The sequence below is a fragment of the Physella acuta genome, unplaced genomic scaffold, assembly GCF_028476545.2.
Source record: "Physella acuta isolate Inbredline_101_S28 unplaced genomic scaffold, ASM2847654v3 ptg000220l, whole genome shotgun sequence".
NCBI lineage: Eukaryota > Metazoa > Mollusca > Gastropoda > Physidae > Physella > Physella acuta.
The window spans coordinates 198,014-218,385 of record NW_026731739.1 but is presented as its reverse complement, the minus strand read 5'-3'; the positions used below and the strand labels follow the sequence as shown (position 1 = coordinate 218,385).

Sequence of the window (20,372 nt, the reverse complement as noted above, 5' to 3'; positions counted from 1 at the left end):
AATTTGTCAGATTCATGTTGTTGCTGCCATAAACTACAAACTCATTTTTCCAAACCTAAAAAAACTGAAATACTTTTAGCAATATGATAAAGTCCTAAATGGTTATGGTGGAGTGATTTGAGTAAAATCCATAAGACCAGTTTGATTAATTTTATTCCATCAACTTTCAACTTCAAACACATCTAAACAATGCATCAGATAGGTAAAGCAAAATTTAATTCTAAAACAAAAACTATGGAAACAATTTTATATTTTTAATTTCAAGAAATCACATTTTTATTTGGTTTTAATGCAGACAACATAGCTTTTTAAGTAAAAAATATTACATGTGCTTACACAATACTTTTGTGAAAATTGAAACAAAAGTGCAGATACAAGTACTTTCAATGTAATTTTTTTTTACAAGATATCACATATCACAAGATATCAAGATATTAAATCCACAACCTTAAAAATGATAAACCTACATCTCTAAGTAATTTTTATTCATGAAACAACAGTGAAACTTTTAGTCCACTAGTCTACTTTTATTATAATTTAAAAAAAAAAAAAAATTAGAAATATCATTACTTTCTGATGAAAAATTGTTTTCCAAATTTCAGAACAGTTACCATCAACAGTGGAAAAACACCAGAAGCCACAACATTATCTAAAAGAAACAGTGTTGTAAGCAGAAACGTTTGCTAAAACAAGTGAATTCAAGTATTTAAATAACAGAACAGGGTAAATGTGAGCATTTAAATTTTTATTCACTTTTTTATTGTATAGCTACATTCAGTTAAATAAAATAATTATTTGCTCATCATTAAGAGTTGCAAAATTTGTCTACATAATTATTCATCTGTTTCAGATGCAAACTATTTAAATTCTATAATGTATAATAGAACATTTTTTTTACAAAGATAAGTATTTTAAAACATAAAGTCAAATTGTAAAAACAAATATGAAATGTTACTGGGACATTAAGTCATCCTAATCTCCATTTACATCAGCCAATTGGGTATACAAACTAAAATAGTTAACCGTAAAACACATTTTAAAAACATTTTACAATTAACTTTAAAATGAATGCCTTATTTCATCTATTTTAATTTTAAACAACATAATTTGACTTCCATTAATAAAAGGAAAAGCACTAAGTGACTACATTTTGTTCCAAAATGAGCAAATGTTTTTTCAAAATGACAATTTTTATAACTTTCAAATTGAAAGTCACTAACACAGAACAGGAAAAAAAATTTAATTTAATTATAAACAAATCACTATCATCTGTTAATTTCAGGATTTTAACAATCAATAAAATTTCTAAAAATCAAACTAGTTGCCATTAAGTAAATTAAAAAAAATATATTCTCTAAATTGTCTTTGCAAACAATAAATATATTTCATAAAAAATAGAAAACCACATGAAAGACTTACAAAAAGTCAAATCACTGGACAGTATCATACATCAACAATTAAAATAAAATTTGAATCTGTGTAATCTTAGGCAGCTGGACATTACCCCCTATCCTTATCACCCTGTTCAGTAACTGGAAAACGACATTACTGACTGTCAATTATAAGTATGCCATAAACATACTATTAACCCTTATGCAATGTTAGAGCTAAATAATATTCCAGAGGGAATAACCTTATTCTTCAATTTGCCAAAAGTACCAAGTACAAAATATGATTTATTTCATGCTTGGACTATTTCAGGCATTCTATTAGATACCAGACTTCTCACTTTGCTTGAAATGTGTAAAATAAGTCTCATAGTCATTATCAGGTGGGTGGGGGTGGGGGTGGGGTGAAAGAAGAATTTTGGACAAGGGGGTAATATCCCTAACCTTAAAATTGTGATCAACCTTTTAATGAGATCAAGACATACTTTTACATAAAAAAATTAATTTCTGTGTTGATTAAACTTTCCCCCTGTGTAATAATGTGGACTTTGTTGTGTCTGTGAACTGGAACTTGTGGAGTTCCTTTGAAGAATCATGACAGGTGACAGGCCTGGATGATGTCCCATTCCAAAAGCTGATGACCCAAGCATTCCACCTTGAGCTAACAACATAGGATTCAGCCCTGTTTGTACATAAGCTCCCTGCTGCTGCTGGTAACCCCCTGTAAAATATTCCTTTGAGGTGGAAGCCAGATAGCCTTGCTGGTTTAACATCTGTGAGGGAACTGAATTCTGATTTCCTGATGAGAAAACTGCACTGTCCTGGTTATGGGCTGGGCTACTGGCACTACTGTTAGAGCTATGATTAGTGTTGGTGGATAAAGCAGGGCTAGGGCTTGACTGAGAGATCTCACCTCTGCCATTATCACTTGGGTCTTCACTTGCCCCAGAGCTTTCAGATCTTCCGCTGGATGGTTTGTCTTTTTTGTTGTATTGCTGCTGTTTCTGTTGTGTGTTTTTCTGACTTTGCTGCATAGTTGATTTCTTTTTAGCACCAGAATGTGACCTTTTTGGCTGTACTAAATCTAGCAGTTTAATTAACTCTGCTCCCACTTTAGGCTCAATCTCCTACAAATAAAGATAAAGTATCTATGTTTTATTTTTATAATAAAATTATAAGTTTAAATTTGTAAATAAATAAAAAGTGTGTTGTAAAAACAATGACTCACTTTTAATATTTACCTTGAAAACATTAAAAAACCAAAGCATTAAATAACAGTAACAACACTTACTTGTCCATCTCTTCCTGCGTGCACTCGTCTGCCTTCATTCCATGGATTATTCAAAGTGTTTGTGTTACTAAATGGGAGTGTAACCCTATACGGGATACAAAAAGTGATACAACTAATATTTAGTATCTTTTTTGTTGTTTCTGATAAAAATAAAAATATACAAACATTTAATTAGTGGTAAAATCAGTATTATTTATTTGACAATTTGGCAATAATTTTAAAATAAGGTTATTTAAAGAACTTTGTATCCATAAAAAAACAAAGCTTACTTTAAATTTTATGTCATTTTATGGTATATACACACAAAATAATAAAAATATAAATCAAAGCAAACAATGGTTACCTCTTAACCCATTCAACACTGAAGATACCAGTTAGGCCAGATGAAGGGAAATCTGGTGACTTATTTTTACTGATAGGTGAGGTCATTTTTGCATAGCCCTGAAAGTTGGCATTTCCTGGTATACAGAAGATGAGATACACAGGCTTGCCACCCTGGAAAATTTTTTTGAACAGTTACTGGCAGTTCCACTGGTTGTCTCATTAAAGATCTAACTAGTACAAGAAATAAATATTAAAAAAATATTCCTACTCTAATTTTTAATCTTAATTAATGTATCATTTACACTGTATGCTCTGTTAAGTTTAGCCTCGTTAGCAGCTGTGGTGGCCCAGATGGATTTGTTCTCTGAGACATCAACAATTTTTTGGTTGTTGCATCTCATTAAAAAGTATCTCCCCTCTTCATGGGTGCCTGAAGCAGCTCCTGATGTAACAGCTGACAGTGCTGGTGAACCTGACTGAGGTGAATCTAGTGGGGTAGAGCTCCCACTTTCAGCTCTGCCGCCAGCTCCACTCATCTGTGCTGTTTCTATCAATATAAAAAACAGTGTAGAAATTAGGGTTAGGATGTTTTGTGTTAATAAAAGAAGTGGACAAGCTCAAAGACACTATTACTGTTGTACTACAGTGTTGTAACATATTGTAAGTCATTACAGAACTAAAGGAGAGTTTTTTTTACCCATCTCAAATAAAAAACAACAACCTTTAAGCTGACATAAGACAAATAATTGGAAGAATACGCAGAAACAGGAAACAAGATAAAAATTATGAAGAAACAAGTAATTAAAAAAAGTCTAGTGACAATTTTAGCGCAATTTCCTTGTGTTATCTAAAAATAGCTCTGTTGTAGCGTAAATCAAGAGCAGGGTTAGTAAAACCATTGGTTAGTTATTAAAACGTTTTTTATTAATTTTTTTTTCAGTATTTTACATGTTTTATTTACAATAGAGTAACATGACTAAAAACCATTGCGTGCCCAGCTACCGAAAGTGACATCGCAGCCATTGAACGTGACGTCGCAGCTATTGAACGTGATGACGCGTGTGGTGTGGTTGCATAAAATGCCTACTAATTCGGTCCAAATTTTAATTAATTCAAAAAATTTTTTGTGACCGAACGAAAGGATATTTTTGAAAACTTTCTTCTGCAATATTGTTCTAAATTATGGCAGGAATCGATTGGTACATGTTTCAAGTCGCTAAGTGGTCTGGTTGCCGAGATATGGGCCAAAAACTGCATTTTTTCGAGGTTTTTTGGCTTTTCCGGGAAATCCATGAAAGAGACCCGGAATTTTTATGGCCTATGTTCATCCTCGTAACTTGCTTAAGGTAATTGCTTTTGGAACTAGTCCTCGACATTGCTTAGTTGAGGAGGAGATACGACTTAAAGCTGCGGACACACATCCATCCATTCATCCATTCCCAGAAAAGACGAGTTAATAAACACAATTCTCCAGAATGGAAATGGCGCTAAAAATGGAAGTGATAGGGATTAAAAATTAATTGTTAAATCACCTAAAATTCCATAAAAAAATACTTAAGTAAGTTCATTAACAGGAAAAAGAGATTTACTGTTAAAGCTTTGGTAGCCACGCTGCTGGTTGCTGTAGCCCCCACGTCCACCTGAGTTATTTCTATACATTTGTTGCTGCTGTGGTTGATACTGCTGCTGTTGATGGTGGTGGTGTTGCTGGTAACCACTACCACCACCATTTCCACCACCACCACTACCTGGCCTACCATAATAGTCTTCAAATCCTCCTCCCATCAAAGGCTCTGTCAAGATAATTATTCAATAGTAAAAAACAACAACAAATTAGCTTACTTTCTTAACTTTCAAGAATTCATAAACCACCAATCTTATTTCTTAATAACAATAATTACTTATGGTTAAACTGCAATAAATTGAATGAAACTGTATGCAACAAATAGTTTACTGACCGATTGCTCGAGGTCTTTGCCCAACTCCTACAGGATTTTCTAACCCAATGGATTTCTCTGCATTTGTTAACACTGCACAGATTGCTCCTAACACAGCCTACAAACATAAACAAAATTAAGGAAACCCAACATATACATTTTAAAAACATGTTGGTTTAATGTAAAAATGCAAAACTGACCTCTTCTGATTGTGACCAAGCTTTTGCAGGATGTCTCATTCTGTTTAAAAAGAGACTGTGCCACTTCATTCTGAACAAGACGGCAGTCTCAGCATCCTGGGTGGTAGAAAATTTGTCATCTTGTTAAATGTTTGTTGATTATATATAAAGATTACACACATTTACAGGTAGACTGTCTAAATTTTTGATGATAGCAACAGAAAATTGTATCACTTATGACTTATCTTACCATCTGGGATTCAAAGTCAAAGCGAATCCAGTCATCAAGCTTGACATAAACATCCCCATCAGGACTCTCAGGGTTCATTATTTTTCTCACCTCCTCTTCTTCATCATCTGAATCTACAAACAAAAGGTTTTTTTTTCTTTTTATTATGCTAAAAAAAACAACCCAGCATTTCATTAACTCTTTACAATTCTCAGGTTTAGTAGAAAAATATTGGAGTGCACTGGTCTCAATTGTAAAATGTCCACTAGACATTATTAAACAAGGAAAGTATATAGTGTTATGCACCATTCTTTAGGTAATTGAATAGAGAATCAGCAGAGATTAAAAAATCCAATGTAGCAGGTATGGCCTTGAAAGCACAATTAATTAATTAATTAATTAAATTTGGTTTTACTTTTTTAAAAACAATTACATGAAAAACACCAAGAACAAAAAAAATAAGCCAAGTCCTATAATGAAACAAAGTAATGTTTATTGGATAGATAAATCAATTCTGCATTTAAAAAAGGTGATGTGATGCATTTAGGACAAGAACTAAAAAAAATATACAATAAACAATAACATGACCTGTGTAAGGGGAAATAAGTAAAAAATTTATAAAAAAGTAATCTGCAAAGAAATTAATACAAAATAGGATAAGGTTATTGATAACAAAATAAAAACAACAAGATTCAAGAAGATTCATGAAATTATAACAAACAGTTACTCTTTTTGTGAATACAGATATGTATCACAAGTGCAACACTTAGTGCTGACCCCCCCCCCCCCCCCAATATTTATTACTTATAATCCTGAATACTAATTGCTTGATCAACATACAACTGTGTATAATTACCTCCTACCTATGTTCTGCTGTTTACCTTTACTGAACCATTAGCTGTCTTATAGCTTGACATCACAGACTGTTTTAATTATCGCGCCACTCAACTGTTACAATGTCACCCTCGCTAAACCATAGCATGTCACCTCTTTTTGAAACTTTTTCAAAAGACCTATCTTTTAGGGCAATAAGAAAACCTTTCCTATTTTTATAATTGTGCCACAAACACCAATTCCACATTTAAAAGATCTTTAAATAGTTTAAGTTTAGTGTACAAGTTGTCAAAAAATAAAAGATATACTGCACGCAAGACTGATTGTGACAATATGGTAACTACATCATAAGATAAGCCAGAGTTGGAAGTCTGTGGTGTCTTGTCTTCAAACATCAGCAAACCTAAAAAAAGAACTCATTTATAGATCTATAGTTAAATTTTACCACCTTTTGGAAATAGGTCTTGTAAGTCCACATTGTGCTACATAATGGTTGGTATACATAACAATTGTCTTCACCATATCCACTGTAAAGTACAGCTTGACGAAATGACACAGGGCTTAGGGATTCCCTAGCAGCTCTTTTAGTTAAAATGTCCCCATTGACTAAGATGTGTTCCATGTTTCTTAGCAGGTTGGAATTTAGGATCTGGAGGTCCACCATCTACATCAGGATGCTGTCTTGGGTCTGAAATCAAAACAAAATATATGTTGACTTGGCTAGATGATTTATTATAAATATAGGATAGGCCTAATACTTAGAATATAAAATAATGTAATAGCTATAAAAACAAGAGAATATTGAAATACTGAAAATATATATTAGAAACTAAGCAACTATAGCTAGTTAACAGTGAATACAAAGCAGAAATATTTAGACAAAGCTACAAGATGCTAGAGCATACACTGTAAACAGCTCCTTAGCAACCATTTTTTTAAATTTACTGGTGTGAATGGTGCATTTTATTTTATTTTTATTTAATATTTTATAAATAATATAAATACTTCATATTATATCGATATTTCTAGAAGAGGCTGGTGTAATTAATATGAGTGTTTGTTATAATGTATAATTTCATGGTGGGGCAATTTAATTAAAAATGTTCAGTCTTAACTTTGAAAAAAAAAAGTTGTCAACTCACCGATGCCTGTCCCTATGTTGTGTTGAGTTATTAACTGAGATATTTCCCAAATCATCGTTTGAATCTTCGAATTCTGTTTCCACAATATCTTCATCAGACGATTCATCACAAAATCTCATATCACTTGTGGTGTTAAACATTTTATTTTCATTTAATTCGAAGAGTCTGTCTCAAATCGACTTCACTAAAAATCCAAAATGGCGTAAGCAAGGCATGCTCAGTTCAAGCGTTTTCTTTCGTTTTTTTCATAATAAGAAAATAAGTTTCGCATTTTATGTGTGTTTTTTATAAATGCTAAAACAATTAGGAAAATAATGCCATTTTAAAAAAATAAAAAAGCTTAGGGATTATTATTAAAAAATACACATTTCTGCGTCGATCTTATAAGAACGATAGCTAAGGGAGAGAATTGAAAAGAGTTAATCAAGCCAATGGCTCAAAGTGCAAAAGATAATTTTCAAGTTTTCAAATAAAGTAAAAAGTGAATAAGCAAAGTGCTGGTATCCTAAGGGTAGTCAAATTTCACTTTATTTGTCAAATAAGGGCAATGAAATATGAACAAGTAGGTATCCTTTTAAGCTAAGGGTGGTCAAAGTTCCGCTCCTTTTTTGAATTCTGCACACAAATGGATTGTGAGTCAGGTACACATTTAGTTCTGTATATACTGATGGCCAATGCTAGGGTCAAGGCTAAAGTATGCAAAATCACAGTTTTGATACACACAGCAAAAGACCGCAGGGCCTTAAGGTTAACAGTCATGTAAACAGTGCAGAAAAGAAAAACATTCTTTGAGTTAAATTTCTAATAAATATTGGCATAATGAATATCATACCTGCCCTAGATACAGGTTGTCTTGTGATGGCATCTGTAGTGATTTTACTATGACCCCCAAAGACAAAGACAGCGGCAGACGACACCAAGGTGCAGTACTTGGCCAGTGAAACTCTCTGGAAACGGGACATCTCCTCATAGATGATCCACTTGGATGGCAGAGATTTGATCACCTTCTTCAGGGACTTGGCTGGGTACACACTAGTAGCTGATGTGACAGGGTGAAGCACGGAGCTGCTGTGGTACCTCACATTTCTTTCAGATCTAGTCAAAAAACATTAGTTCTCTCTATATAAGCAGTTTAAAAATGAAGGCATATTTATATGAAGTATTGTTACTTTACATTATATAAAAAGTATGGGATATAAACAGGAATAATGAGAGAAAGTATATGATCATACTATGATCTCTAAATCCTAGTACTGAATTTATGGTCCCTATATTTATGTAAATTACAACTAATTTTGTTTTTGAAATCAACATGACTTTAAAGGCTTGTTACAGAAAGCAACGCTTACATAGTGCATAAAGTCATGGATTCATCCCTCTGCATTATGTTTGGATAAGTTCCAGCCAGGATACAAGCTTTGACCAGTGCCCAGTTGTCAGAGTTTGTGTTCAGATCTCTGATGTCTCCAGCACCTCGTGCTCTCAGAAAACCTGAGACTCTCAGCTGGGCCAACAGCTGCATCCTGTTCAAATAGTTTTAGGTTAGGATTTTTTAAAAGACCCATTATCTGATCAATAGTATACTAATGCAAGCTTATAAATGAAAATACAGCAATTTTCTTATCTTCATAAATGTTTTTTTGATAATCTGAATATCCACCTCATTCCTAACAGCATTTCCATAGTTGAGGAAGAAATAAAATTCTTATCACAAAAGGCTCTCTCCCATCCTTCAGCTCTTGCTTTTTGCCAGGCCTAGAATGAGACAAATATATACAAATATTAGAAGATTTAAGATTTTTGGGAAGATTTAAGATTTTGGTGAAAATTTAGTGTTTAAAAAAAAATTGCTAGTAGAGTGTATTATTGCTATTATTTTTCTAGCATGTTAAGTAATGCAAAAGGTAAACAGCAATACCTGAAACGCTCTAAGAAAAACCATATGATCACTGTATGTCTCTTCGGCAAATCTCCTTCGTTTACCCATCACTGCCCTTTTCTCTGATGGCAATGCAGGAATGATAACTGGAGAAAGTTTTAAACAGTTAAGTGGTTATAACAAGTTAAAAACAATAAGTTTTATAAAGTAAAATGAAACTAAGGGTCACACATTACTTTACAAGTGTTAACAAATATTTTTTTTTCTATTGCAAATAATTAAAATATGAAAAGTAAATACATAAAGTTTTAAATATCAAATAGTAATTAAATAGCTTTCTGTCATTGTTATGTTAAACAATTGATAAATTTTAAACTAATTAAACATTATGGTTCAGTTAAAAAACTATGATGTGAATTATGGGTAATATGAACTTACAAGGTTCTTTGAAAGCTAAAGTACAAACAATTGTTAGCACAGGGTCTAAACATTTGAGGACCACTGAATAGAGAACCATTTTCCCCAGCCTAGGCTCCACTGGCAGATCTGCTAAATGCTGACCCAATTCTGTCATCTCTTCAAATGGGTCTAGTGCATCAATTTGCTAAAAACAAACCAAATGAAAACAATCAATAAAAAAACATGTGACAACCCTTTAAGTAAGATTACACCTAGGTTGTAAAAAATGATCACATTATTTGAAGCAACAAGTTACAATATACCTTCAACAACTGAATTGCATTTCTGATCACCAGCTGTGGTGGGGCTTGAGGACACTTGCTCAAAAAGTCTACAATAGATTGTGTGTTGGGTGCCAAGAGTTTAGTGTGTAGGCACAACTCCTGGGAAATAATGATCAAGTAAACATCAATGATAGATGTAAATGTTAGTTAACATTAAACTAATCAGGTAGTAATGAGGATCTAACCTGGAGTGGAAGTCTAAGAATCTCTGGCGTCTGGTAATCTTGCAGGTGAATATAGCGGGCTCGGCTGAATAAGTGGTAACATTTCCCTGGCTGACAACGACCGGCTCTAAAATATACGTAAAGATACCAATACTTAAAGACAGCAAGAGAAGCCACTCAGATGATACATACACTAATATTATTGGCTACACACTTACCTGAATTAAATTTTACTATGTTTTAAAAAAAAAACACTTTTTACACATTAATCATAGCTAAATATTATTTATTTTATATTCATTTTTTAAGTTGTATATTAGGTATAGAAACCATATTAAAAAGAGAAATGATCTGTCAATACAAATTTTAAAGTGTTAAGGAAAAGATCATGTTCCCCCTTCACAACTGTCTTGCTTATGTAATGAGTGGATGAACAAGATGACTGATATTAATGTGTAAAGAAAAGCTGAATTACCTTCCTTTTCTCTGTAAAGCACTGGCCTTGGAAATCCAATTACTTTTTAAAGCAGTAAGTGAAGTCAAAGCATCATATGTTTTCTGGTGGGTTGAAAATATTTATGTTGTCTTTTTGTATAATTGCTAAATTTTTAAAGTTCTTTTAAAAAGTATTACATAGAGAGGTACAATATCAGTAAAATACTAGGACACAGAAACCCTAACAACATATATTAATATGAAATTAGCTATATAATCTACTTTTAAAGTAAAGTTAGTCTTCAATAAATAACAAATAACATACTGATTACCTCTTTCACTTTGCCACAGTCCACAACATAAACAACATCATTGATTGTGATTGATGTCTCAGCAATGTTAGTAGACAAAATCTGAAATTTAAAAGAAATAATTTAGCACAAATAGTAAGATTTTTTAAAACCTGATGGAAAAAGTAAAATATATGTTTCTATAAGGGGAAAAAATAAAGAAATCATATGGCCAGTAAATGCTGTGTTTCATTCACTTTTACTGACCAACGCCAGGTATCTATATCAAGCTGAAAACAAGCTCAATATTTTTTGTGGTAACTGTAAAGGCTAAAGCTCAATAAGTTTAAGTTAGAAGTGCTTTAGCTTAGTATAAAATTAACCATTACAGTCTTTTTCCTTTTCTTTTTTCCTTGCAAAGTAACTTACATTTTTATCAAGCAGGGTTACTATTTAGAAACAAAAAGTTTATGAACTTTCCCCACAATACTAATGCGAATGTTTATTTAAATGAGGAATCGTCAAATCTACTTTTGTTTAATAAATTATGAATTTGAAAAATATGAATTTCATAAATTCATGTTGGTGAGATAATGTGATGTGGACGTAACATTTTTGGCAGAAATTTAATACAATTTTAAGTTTGATTATAAACATGTTAATTTAGTGAATATGACTACTATAAAGTTAGTTTATAAAAAATAAAAAACTTGAATGAGACAGTACGAATACACACTTCAAAGAGAGCCTGACTTCTCTAGATGCAAACCACCATAAAATATTTATTGTGTTAAAATAGTGTAATAGCATATTCATTTCACAAATGTTCTTATCTGTATTAATTTGTGATCATATAATTTTCTCTTTATTATCAATTGTTACAAAAAAAAATGGATATTTTAAAACCGTTTGAGAGTATTTGAGTATATTTGGGAAAGACAATCTTGAAGGGAATAGAGAGACAAAAATTAGATAGTTTACTTACAATTTTTCTCACACCACTTGGAGGGTTTTTAAAAACTCTTTTTTGGTCTGAATACTGGAGTGCTGAGTGAAGGGTGTAGATCACATACCTAAAATATTGTATGCCCAAGTAAGATATTGCAATATGCTTTTATAACCGAGAAGGATGAAACATAAAATGAATCTTTACTTACCTGGCATGCTCAAACTGACGATCTTCTATTATGGCATTTTTGAGATTAACAATGTCATCATATCCAGGAAGAAAAACTAATATGGCACCTTATTTAAAAAACAAAACAAAAGGCTAATTGGAAAATATCTATTTAACAAAAATACTAGTAGAAAAAAAATTCATATTATTTAATCTATCTTATTACATTACTCAAATCAATACTCTGCAAATGCATAATTTAGGAACAATACCAGATACCTTGAATAGAGTAAATAAGTATCTACTAACCTTCCCCTGATGTAGTGTGGATTTTATGAATAAGACTTGAGACTAGGTTTATGTCCACCTTATCATCATCAAAACTATGCTGGTACATTGCTAAAAGCTCTCTGTCTTCCTCAGAAATCAACTGCATGTCTTCATCAGCTTTATCCAGTCCAGACTCCAGAGACGATCTGAAGCAAAGAAAGGTAATTGTAATTATATTTCATTAAATTTGATAGGCGTTCATGATAGAGAGCACATGATTGCTAACCGAAAAGAGATCTATTCTATCATTTTAAATATGACCCTGAACCCACAAGGCTTTAACGAGTACATAACTTAAGTCGGAAAAACTTAAGGAGACTTAGCATGGTCCTGACCACTCCATTTAATCATATGCACAGGCTAAAACAGAGTAAACAGGAACTCTCGTTTACATGCATTATGATCACGAAGGGTAATTTTCTTTACTTATTCTATAGAAAATTATTGAAATTTTAACAGGATTAGTTGGATGTTGTTGCTATTGGAAGAATAGCTACAAAAAATAAAATACTTAAAAAAAAACTTTTTAAAAAACCACGTTTTTCTTGTGGACTAAAAAGTAGAAAATAAATTTTTCTTTTGTGCTTCCTCGAGCTGTGCAGATTCTTGTGATGACTGACAAAAAACGTGGGTACGTTCACCATCAAATTTCCCGACCCATCTGCCCGACCCACGTTTTTTGTCAGTCATCACAAGAATCTGCACAGCTCGAGGAAGCACAAAAGAAAAATTTATTTTCTACTTTTTAGTCCACAAGAAAAAACGTGGTTTTTTAAAAAGTTTTTTTTAAGTATTTTATTTTCTCCTTTTTAGTCCGTTGCTACACATGAAAAACGTGGTTTTTAAAAAAGTTTACTTTATCTAATGACTTGATTAAGTATGACTTGACTAAGTGTTTATAAATACACGGACTAAAAATCTTGAGCGACCAGGATTCGAACCTGGGTTGTCGCGGCCACAACGCGAAGTACTAACCACTATACGATCACGGCCAGCGCGCTCACATCGATTGGGGCCGAAGTAACTGTGTCAATAGGCCTCCAGTCTTGTCGGTATCTTTAGAAATCATGTCCTCAATTTTATGGTCCTTGGGGCGTAATTAAATTAAGCTAATTACGGTCTCTAATTGCTAGTTTTTATGATTGCATCTGAAATTGTTAGGCGAAAGTAGCCTGCATGCCAAATTTCAGATCTCTAGAGCAATCAGAAGTGGGCTAATTTTCAATGTCAATTTTAACAACAAACAAACAAACAAACGCGAAGCTGAGTTAAGAAAAACGTGTTAAAATAAGTAATCTATGCATAGGGTAAAGGAAACATTAAATATTACAAATTTTAATTAGTTCGACAAAATAATTTTTTTGATTGTTGAACACTTACAAATAAGCTTCAAGAAGCGCTTCAATATTATTTCTCTCAAATTTTCTAGCAAAGTCCAGTGCAGTCCAGTTATTAGCAGTTTTAAAATTAGCATCTGCACCTAGAGTGAGCAGATGTTCCACCACATTGATAAATCCCCTAGCAGAGGCAATCATTAATGGGGTTGTGCTGGTTTCTGACTGAATATAATCAACTGTAGAAAAAAGTAAGCAGTTGATTTAGTTGCAATACACATGCAATAAACACAGCCAGAAAATTAGTTTAAAAATCATGCTTTAATTATCTAATATTATAACAGATGGTTTAGGAAACTGAACCTACCACTAACATTCTCATTGGAAATCAAATAAAGGATCTGGTGAAACAGCTCTTCGTTGCCAGTCAACCAAACCTCCCGGAGCAGCCTGTCCATCTCCTCAACAACCCATGGTTCAAGGTCTTCTTTTTCTTCACCCAACTTACACAAATAAATCAATTTTAAATGTAACAATTAATTTAATTAAAAAGCAGAGTATATTCTCATTTTAAAAAAAAAGTATTAGTGACTAAAAGAATTAAATGGTATTAAGGGCAATCTGCAGAATCTAAGCCATTACCTCAGCATTATCAGAAGTGGTAACATCAGAGTCTTCTTCTGTTCCACTTCCAGGTGCTGAGTCTGATATAGTTAGCTGCTTAGAGCACCATTCCGTTAACTGCTCTTCTTGATTCTTGACTGAAAAAAGGGAATGAGAAATATTTCAAAGCTGTTTGACACTTCATGAAAAGACAATTTTGTTTAAAAAAAAGTGCAATGAGTTAGATTATTAAAACCTTTTTAAAGCTTTATTTATAATTGAGCAAAATCTTTAATTCATTATAAAAAATTTCAATTGATAAACCAGGTTTGTTGGAGGTTTTTGTAAATCTTTAAGATGCTAAAAACTAAATCATGAACAACACTCAGAGTATTTCACTTTGAGTAACCAGTTTGCATTCTATAAACACCTGACTTACATTTCTGTTTCTTCAATAAATCTTTATCCATCTTTTTATTTCTATATCCAGTCCTGTGGGTAAAATATTTATGTACTTTTATAACAATTATATGAGAAATTGTTTTATTAAGCGATCAATAGCTAAAACGTTGAGCAGCAGCAAATCATTAAATTTGCTGTTTACTAACATGCAATACTAACCACTTTAAAATGTCTTCTAGGAAGAATTCTTCTACTGAGAACAAGCTTCCAGGTACTGATGAGAAAAAATAAAATCTATTTAAAAATAAATAGATAACAAGCAACATAAACCTTACTTATTTCTAAATCAATACTCTTTAGAACTCAAAATCTTATTATAACATTTAAAAATGACGTTTCTCTTATTTTGCTAGCAATAAAAACTAGAAATATTTTTAAAAATCCACCTGCAACAACAGGGCAGTTGTTAAAATATCCTGAAAATAAATCCATATTTAATGTTGCACTCATCAAAATCACATGGAGATTAGGATACTTTGGCAAAGCTTCCTTCAGGCAGAGTAAAAGAAAATCTGAAAATCTATCACGCTCATGTACTTCATCCTAAAAACAAAATTAATAAAAAACATTTAAGCAAATTTAAAAAACTAAGCAAAAATATAAAAACACATTCTTGTTCTCAACTTAAACTTATTAAGTAAAAAATGAATATATTCAATAAATCAAAAAGATACATTTTAGATATTTATTAAACAATCAAATTTACAAGATTAAAAATCTTTAATGAGCAGTAATTTTTTTGTGCATACTAACCACAATAACATGAGTAATATTGCTGAGACAAGAGTCACTTCCCATTAAGGTTCTCAAAAGCACACCAGTGGTGCAAAATGTGAGAACAGTTTTAGCTGAAATTCTAAACAAACATGCAAAAATTTCAAAATTTAGATATATATATATATAACTTTCTAAAATTGATAAAATATCATGATAAAAACTTTACTTATATAATAAAGGTATTTCTTAAATATTATATTAATGTAAATGTAGCTTAAAATGAGGCATAAATAAAAAAAATTATAAATAAAACTGTAGAGAGTTAATATAAATGTATCACTTAAATAACTTGTGAACTGACATCAATGAACTGCTTAAAGAAAACTTACTTGCTCTCCAGCCGTATTTGGTAACCTACTGTATGCCCCAGCCTTTCCCCCCTTTCAAGTGCCACTCTCTCTGCAATACTGACTGCAGCAATTCTCCTAGGTTGTGTACACAAAATTCTACATACTTGTCTCTTGTCACAATAGTCATCCAAAATCAATTGGGGAACCTTGAGACAAAGAAAATAAATCAAATGCTCAACATTTCCAGAAAGTTAAGACTCCTTCATGAATAGAACTTTTATAGTCATTTATAATTATGGTAAGAGATCCATAGTGACTAATACAGTAGAAAAAATTGTAATTACCTGAGTAGTCTTACCGGAACCTGTTTCACCTGCAACTAGGACCACCTGATTGGCATTGATGGTTTCCACAATACTAGAGGCCATGTTATAAACAGGGAGAGATTCTCTAAATTTCTGCAAGTCAGAGGCACCACGCTTTTGGGGAACTTGCGGTACATTGTAAGTTAAGCGGCCAAAATTAGATTTCTCCTTGTCTTCTGTTGATAACAATGCCTTCATAAAAATTGGAGTATACTACAGAATAATTATTTTTAGTCTAGTATTTGGGGGTCCCAACAAAAATGCAATACAGCGTAAAGTTTTTTCCATCTGGAAGTAATTTTGTTAGTGTAAAGTTAATGTAGCAATGCCAGCAAAAAAATGGCTAAAAAAAGTCCTCAGGCAGTTTTTACAAGCACAGTGCCTATGTAGACTTTTGAAATATGTAGAAAATTATAAACTTACTCTCACTAGCATTTGGAGACTGAACCAGAATTGGTGTTAAGTCCTGTTTTTCTTTAGTAGTGACAGGATATTTATTAAGAAGTACATTCACTTGAGATGCGCTATGCAACAGTGTAAACAGATAAGGAAAGGTTTTTGCATTTTTTCCACCTTCCACCTTCTTAACTGTAATGTAGCGATTTTGACCATTTCTGTGAGAGGGAAACGTAAATGACAACATTTTATATTTAGTGAAGTAGTGGGTGAAGTGATAACTTTTGTATTTCACAAAAGCTAGTCCAAAATATGGTTTAACATTTACCCTCTACTCCAGGTCTTCAAATTTCCAAGCTGAGTGCAGTAACGATGGACATAAGCCCTTTCAGTGGTTGACAATGAAGATGGAAAACACAACTCTATATAAATTTAAAAAAGATATTTTATTGAAAAAAAAAAAGTGAAATCTAGATGCCAACATTAGCAGATACAAATTGCTTTATTTCTAATTTTACCTTCTTGTTCTGGATCTAATCTGAACCTCTGAACTGCTAAGTGGATTCCTATTTTCACCTCTTCACCAATGCATACAGCTTCATTAAGTTTAGGACCTCTTTCAGTCCTAGTAGGATCTTTACGAGGCATTTCTCAAAATTTTGTTTTCTGATAGAATGGAAGTCAATGATTACAGTAATGATTGATACAAGTTTACAGTAATTTTTTAAATGCTGTTGGCACCCCATATGCCCTAGCAGCAATCTTAGCACTGACGGTTCGCTGACTGGGCAACCGGCACAGGATATTAGTCTGGGTCTGTACTTCAATCAACAGTCAAAGTACACCACTTCACGTTCACCTCCAGTTGAGCATATTTTATTATAATCTTCTATATATATAATTCTCTTCTTCGAGCCGTTAGAAAATAAGCTGCAAACGCTCTCCCTACCTCCCCACCCCTACATGGTTTTAGTGAGCTGTGTTCACTCTAAATGTTTACAAGCAGAGCCAACGATTTTAAACGTAGGGGGGGGGGGGGGAGGAGGGGGGGAGGGAAGGAAAGGGGGGGGGGGGGTTATGGTCCTTAACGAGCTACTTATAGTGTTTTAAAGAAATATTTTCAATGTCAGCGTTGGTACTGTCGAATTCACAAATTATGAATTATTGAAAATTAGAAACAACTAAATAGCGGCGTATGTTATGCCGCGGGCCGGCTCGTATTTATAAACACAACCGAAACACACAAAAACATTAGGAAAACATTGGGCTTATTTCTTTATGAATTTTTGTTTTAGTTTTTGATAATTTACTTTTGTCAAAACTTGAGAAAAATCCAAATTTGGAATATTGAATGTGCTATGACAATGTTCAAGACGTATGCTGATAATTAAAGTCAATGTGAACTCATGGTGAACCCTCGACCGTGTAGGGATTTTTTTCACGATATTCAATTTGAACGATCCTACTGCTTTTTAATGTTTTTTTTACCTTTTCTAATTAAAACTCACATTCATAAAAAAAAGCTCTAATCTTAGTGTTTTTCTAACGTTTTTGAGTGTTTTGGTTGGGTTGATAATTTAAATACGCTCAACCGGAGGTGAATGTGAAGCAGCGAATAAAATACGCTAAAATAAAGTTTTACCTCGCAATATACTTCTATTAATGCCATAACAATGAGGCAACTTTTTTTTCACATTACTACTATTAGGCTCGGATTATTATACGGTACGCACCCTAAAACGTACAATAGCGGAGATAGATTACCAATGATAATCTATCGTTTTAGGTATGTAAAATTGCCAGCAACTAATAATGTGAAAAACAGGTGACTCTTTAAATTTTAATAATTATTTCACATTTTGAGGAGGATTTATGTTTTGAAAAATACAAAAATGTTTTCTCGTTTCATTTATGTACCTGTTTTTAAACAATTGAATTAAAAATTTTCAGCAATAAATGAAGACTAGCAATGTTTCCAACAGATGCAACCATGCTCATTTACTATTGCAGCCATCTTTGTTTAAGTTTTTTTTTGTAAACTTACAGCGAGATTCAGGGGAAGCCACTCTATTTTTCAAATGGCTGTTGTTTATATAGCAAATCTTGCTAGCAAACACTGCTGTTTAAAGTAAATTTCTGGCCTATAGTGATATATTATTTTAGCCAAAATTGATTTAGGTTTATTATTCATTTATCTATATTTGTGAAGTGACTACTCGGAAGATTTTTCTCCCCAACGTCTCCACTTAGTCTGCAAAAGATAGCTCTGCGCATGCGCAGTGACCTATGGCTAGGCTTAGAATTAGGGCTAGGGATAGGATTAGGGTTAGGATTATGGATAGGATTAGGTTAGGGAAAGGATTAGGTTAAGGAAATGATTAGGGATAGGGTTAGGATTAGGATTAGGGTTGGTGTTAGGCGTTAGGGTTCTGCAGTTGTAAACACACACATGCGCAGTACCATCGAAAACATCGCCGCGATGGCAAGTCGTAGTTTCTCTCCATTGCGCATGCGTATCTTTTTCCGGCTAGCATCGGCCTAATATTTGACACAAATATATCACAATATACTATTATACTTCTATCTATTAAACTTCTTTACTTTAAAGCCTTGACAATGAGGTAACTTTTTTCGTACATTACTAGCCGCAGGCGATTTTACGTACCTAGAACGCTAACAAATATTAATAAGATTACCTAAAAAAATATCTATATATATAATTCTCTTCTGGGAGCCGTTAGAAAACAAGCTGCAAGCGCCTCCTTGCAGTCCCCTCTCTTTCTCTCTATCACTATCACTACCACTCCCACATTGTCTGGTGAGCTGTGGTCACTGCTAAAGTGTTTACAAAGCTAAATGTTTACAAATCGTAGAGCCGGGTTTCTGTCGAATTCACAAATTATGAATTACTGAAAAGTAGAAAATAAAACCACTAAATAGCGACGTATGATACGCTGCGGGTCGGCTCGTATTTAATAAAATTATAAAAATATTATTTGAGACTAAAAAAATAATTGAATTGAGACCTACACGAACAAAATCTACTGGTCACAGCTTGCATATTCTTTTTGTAACGTTGAACAAGCTTAACGACAATCTAAGTCAATTACTATTAGGCCTAATTTCTTTAAATCAATCCGACCCTTGATTGTTTTAAAATTAATGTGTTCGTCTATTAATTCACACTGTGACTGAACTGATTATTTATTTATTATTACTGTTTTCAGTTTCCAAGATCTGGTACATCTAAGTGCTGAAAGAAAAAAAAACAGCAGAGAAGTTTCTTTAACTAAAAAAAAAAACACAAAAAAAAAGCAACCACACGAGCAAATATATAACGAATCTTAGGAATCTTTACTTAACATCCAAAGTCACTCTCTGTCGGAAAAAAACTCTTAAAATTACTCACTCACTCCAACAAATGACCATCATTCTTACAAAAATAAAGTATTTTTTATCATTTTTAAGAAACCCACTTAATATAAAATATACACCACATTTGCCATGTGTCTTTTCTTGACATTACTGTATAATTAAAATTAATTATATCAGTCTTTAATTCTAAAATTTAATATTGAACAATTTTACTTTCTCCCCCATTTCCAACACCCCTCATCAACAATAACATTATATATACATAACTTAATTATTTTTTGAAACAGCAATTTCTTCCTAAAATATCGGAGACGGGCCACCTTTAGTACTATTGGTACTTCTTCTCTTTCAATTTAAAAAAGTATTTTTTAAAATCCTAAAATGCAAGTAGATTCTAAATCTAGATCTATAACATCACAATTTCGGCTTAGGATCCTGCCTCCCCCTTGTCACCAAGACCAAGTCAGCTAAGTCAAACCACCCTCACA

General features: G+C 32.7%; 1 protein-coding gene across 5 annotated transcripts; it reads right to left on the bottom strand.

Moving 5' to 3' along the window:
• Positions 1-240: 240 nt before the first annotated feature.
• On the bottom strand, positions 241-19,751 carry LOC131937729 (3'-5' RNA helicase YTHDC2). 5 transcript variants are annotated; one of them, XM_059295339.1, is made up of 34 exons: positions 19,540-19,737; positions 19,206-19,392; positions 17,028-17,175; positions 16,838-16,931; positions 16,537-16,727; positions 16,093-16,289; positions 15,788-15,954; positions 15,435-15,537; positions 15,068-15,224; positions 14,841-14,895; positions 14,659-14,711; positions 14,259-14,377; positions 13,984-14,119; positions 13,663-13,855; positions 12,262-12,428; positions 11,993-12,080; positions 11,821-11,908; positions 10,878-10,958; positions 10,586-10,668; positions 10,132-10,237; positions 9,926-10,045; positions 9,642-9,807; positions 9,243-9,349; positions 8,985-9,079; positions 8,674-8,847; positions 8,157-8,419; positions 5,370-5,482; positions 5,141-5,236; positions 4,962-5,058; positions 4,593-4,796; positions 3,306-3,550; positions 3,023-3,174; positions 2,680-2,764; positions 241-2,515 (listed from the first exon to the last, which is right to left on the bottom strand). In XM_059295339.1, exons 3-34 carry the CDS (start codon positions 17,155-17,157, stop codon positions 1,889-1,891), a joined length of 4,752 nt encoding a protein of 1,583 aa, XP_059151322.1. In that variant the 5' UTR covers positions 17,158-17,175; positions 19,206-19,392; positions 19,540-19,737; the 3' UTR covers positions 241-1,888. The 5 variants fall into 5 exon arrangements, with proteins under 5 accessions (XP_059151322.1, XP_059151325.1, XP_059151321.1 ...); XM_059295342.1 differs by lacking the exon at positions 19,206-19,392 and having other exon boundaries at positions 19,728-19,751; XM_059295338.1 differs by lacking the exon at positions 19,206-19,392.
• Positions 19,752-20,372: the final 621 nt, after the last annotated feature.

Excerpts from the sequence above, each read along its gene's own strand:
- LOC131937729 (XM_059295342.1), bottom strand. The coding sequence starts at position 17,157 with ATGCCTCGTAAAGATCCTACTAGGACTGAAAGAGGTCCTAAACTTAAT. Across the intron at positions 12,429-13,662 it reads GCGCTTCTTGAAGCTTATTT|ATCGTCTCTGGAGTCTGGAC; the intron begins GTAAGTGTTCAA and ends TCTTTGCTTCAG. Across the intron at positions 5,059-5,140 it reads CTTGGTCACAATCAGAAGAG|GCTGTGTTAGGAGCAATCTG; the intron begins GTCAGTTTTGCA and ends TTATGTTTGTAG.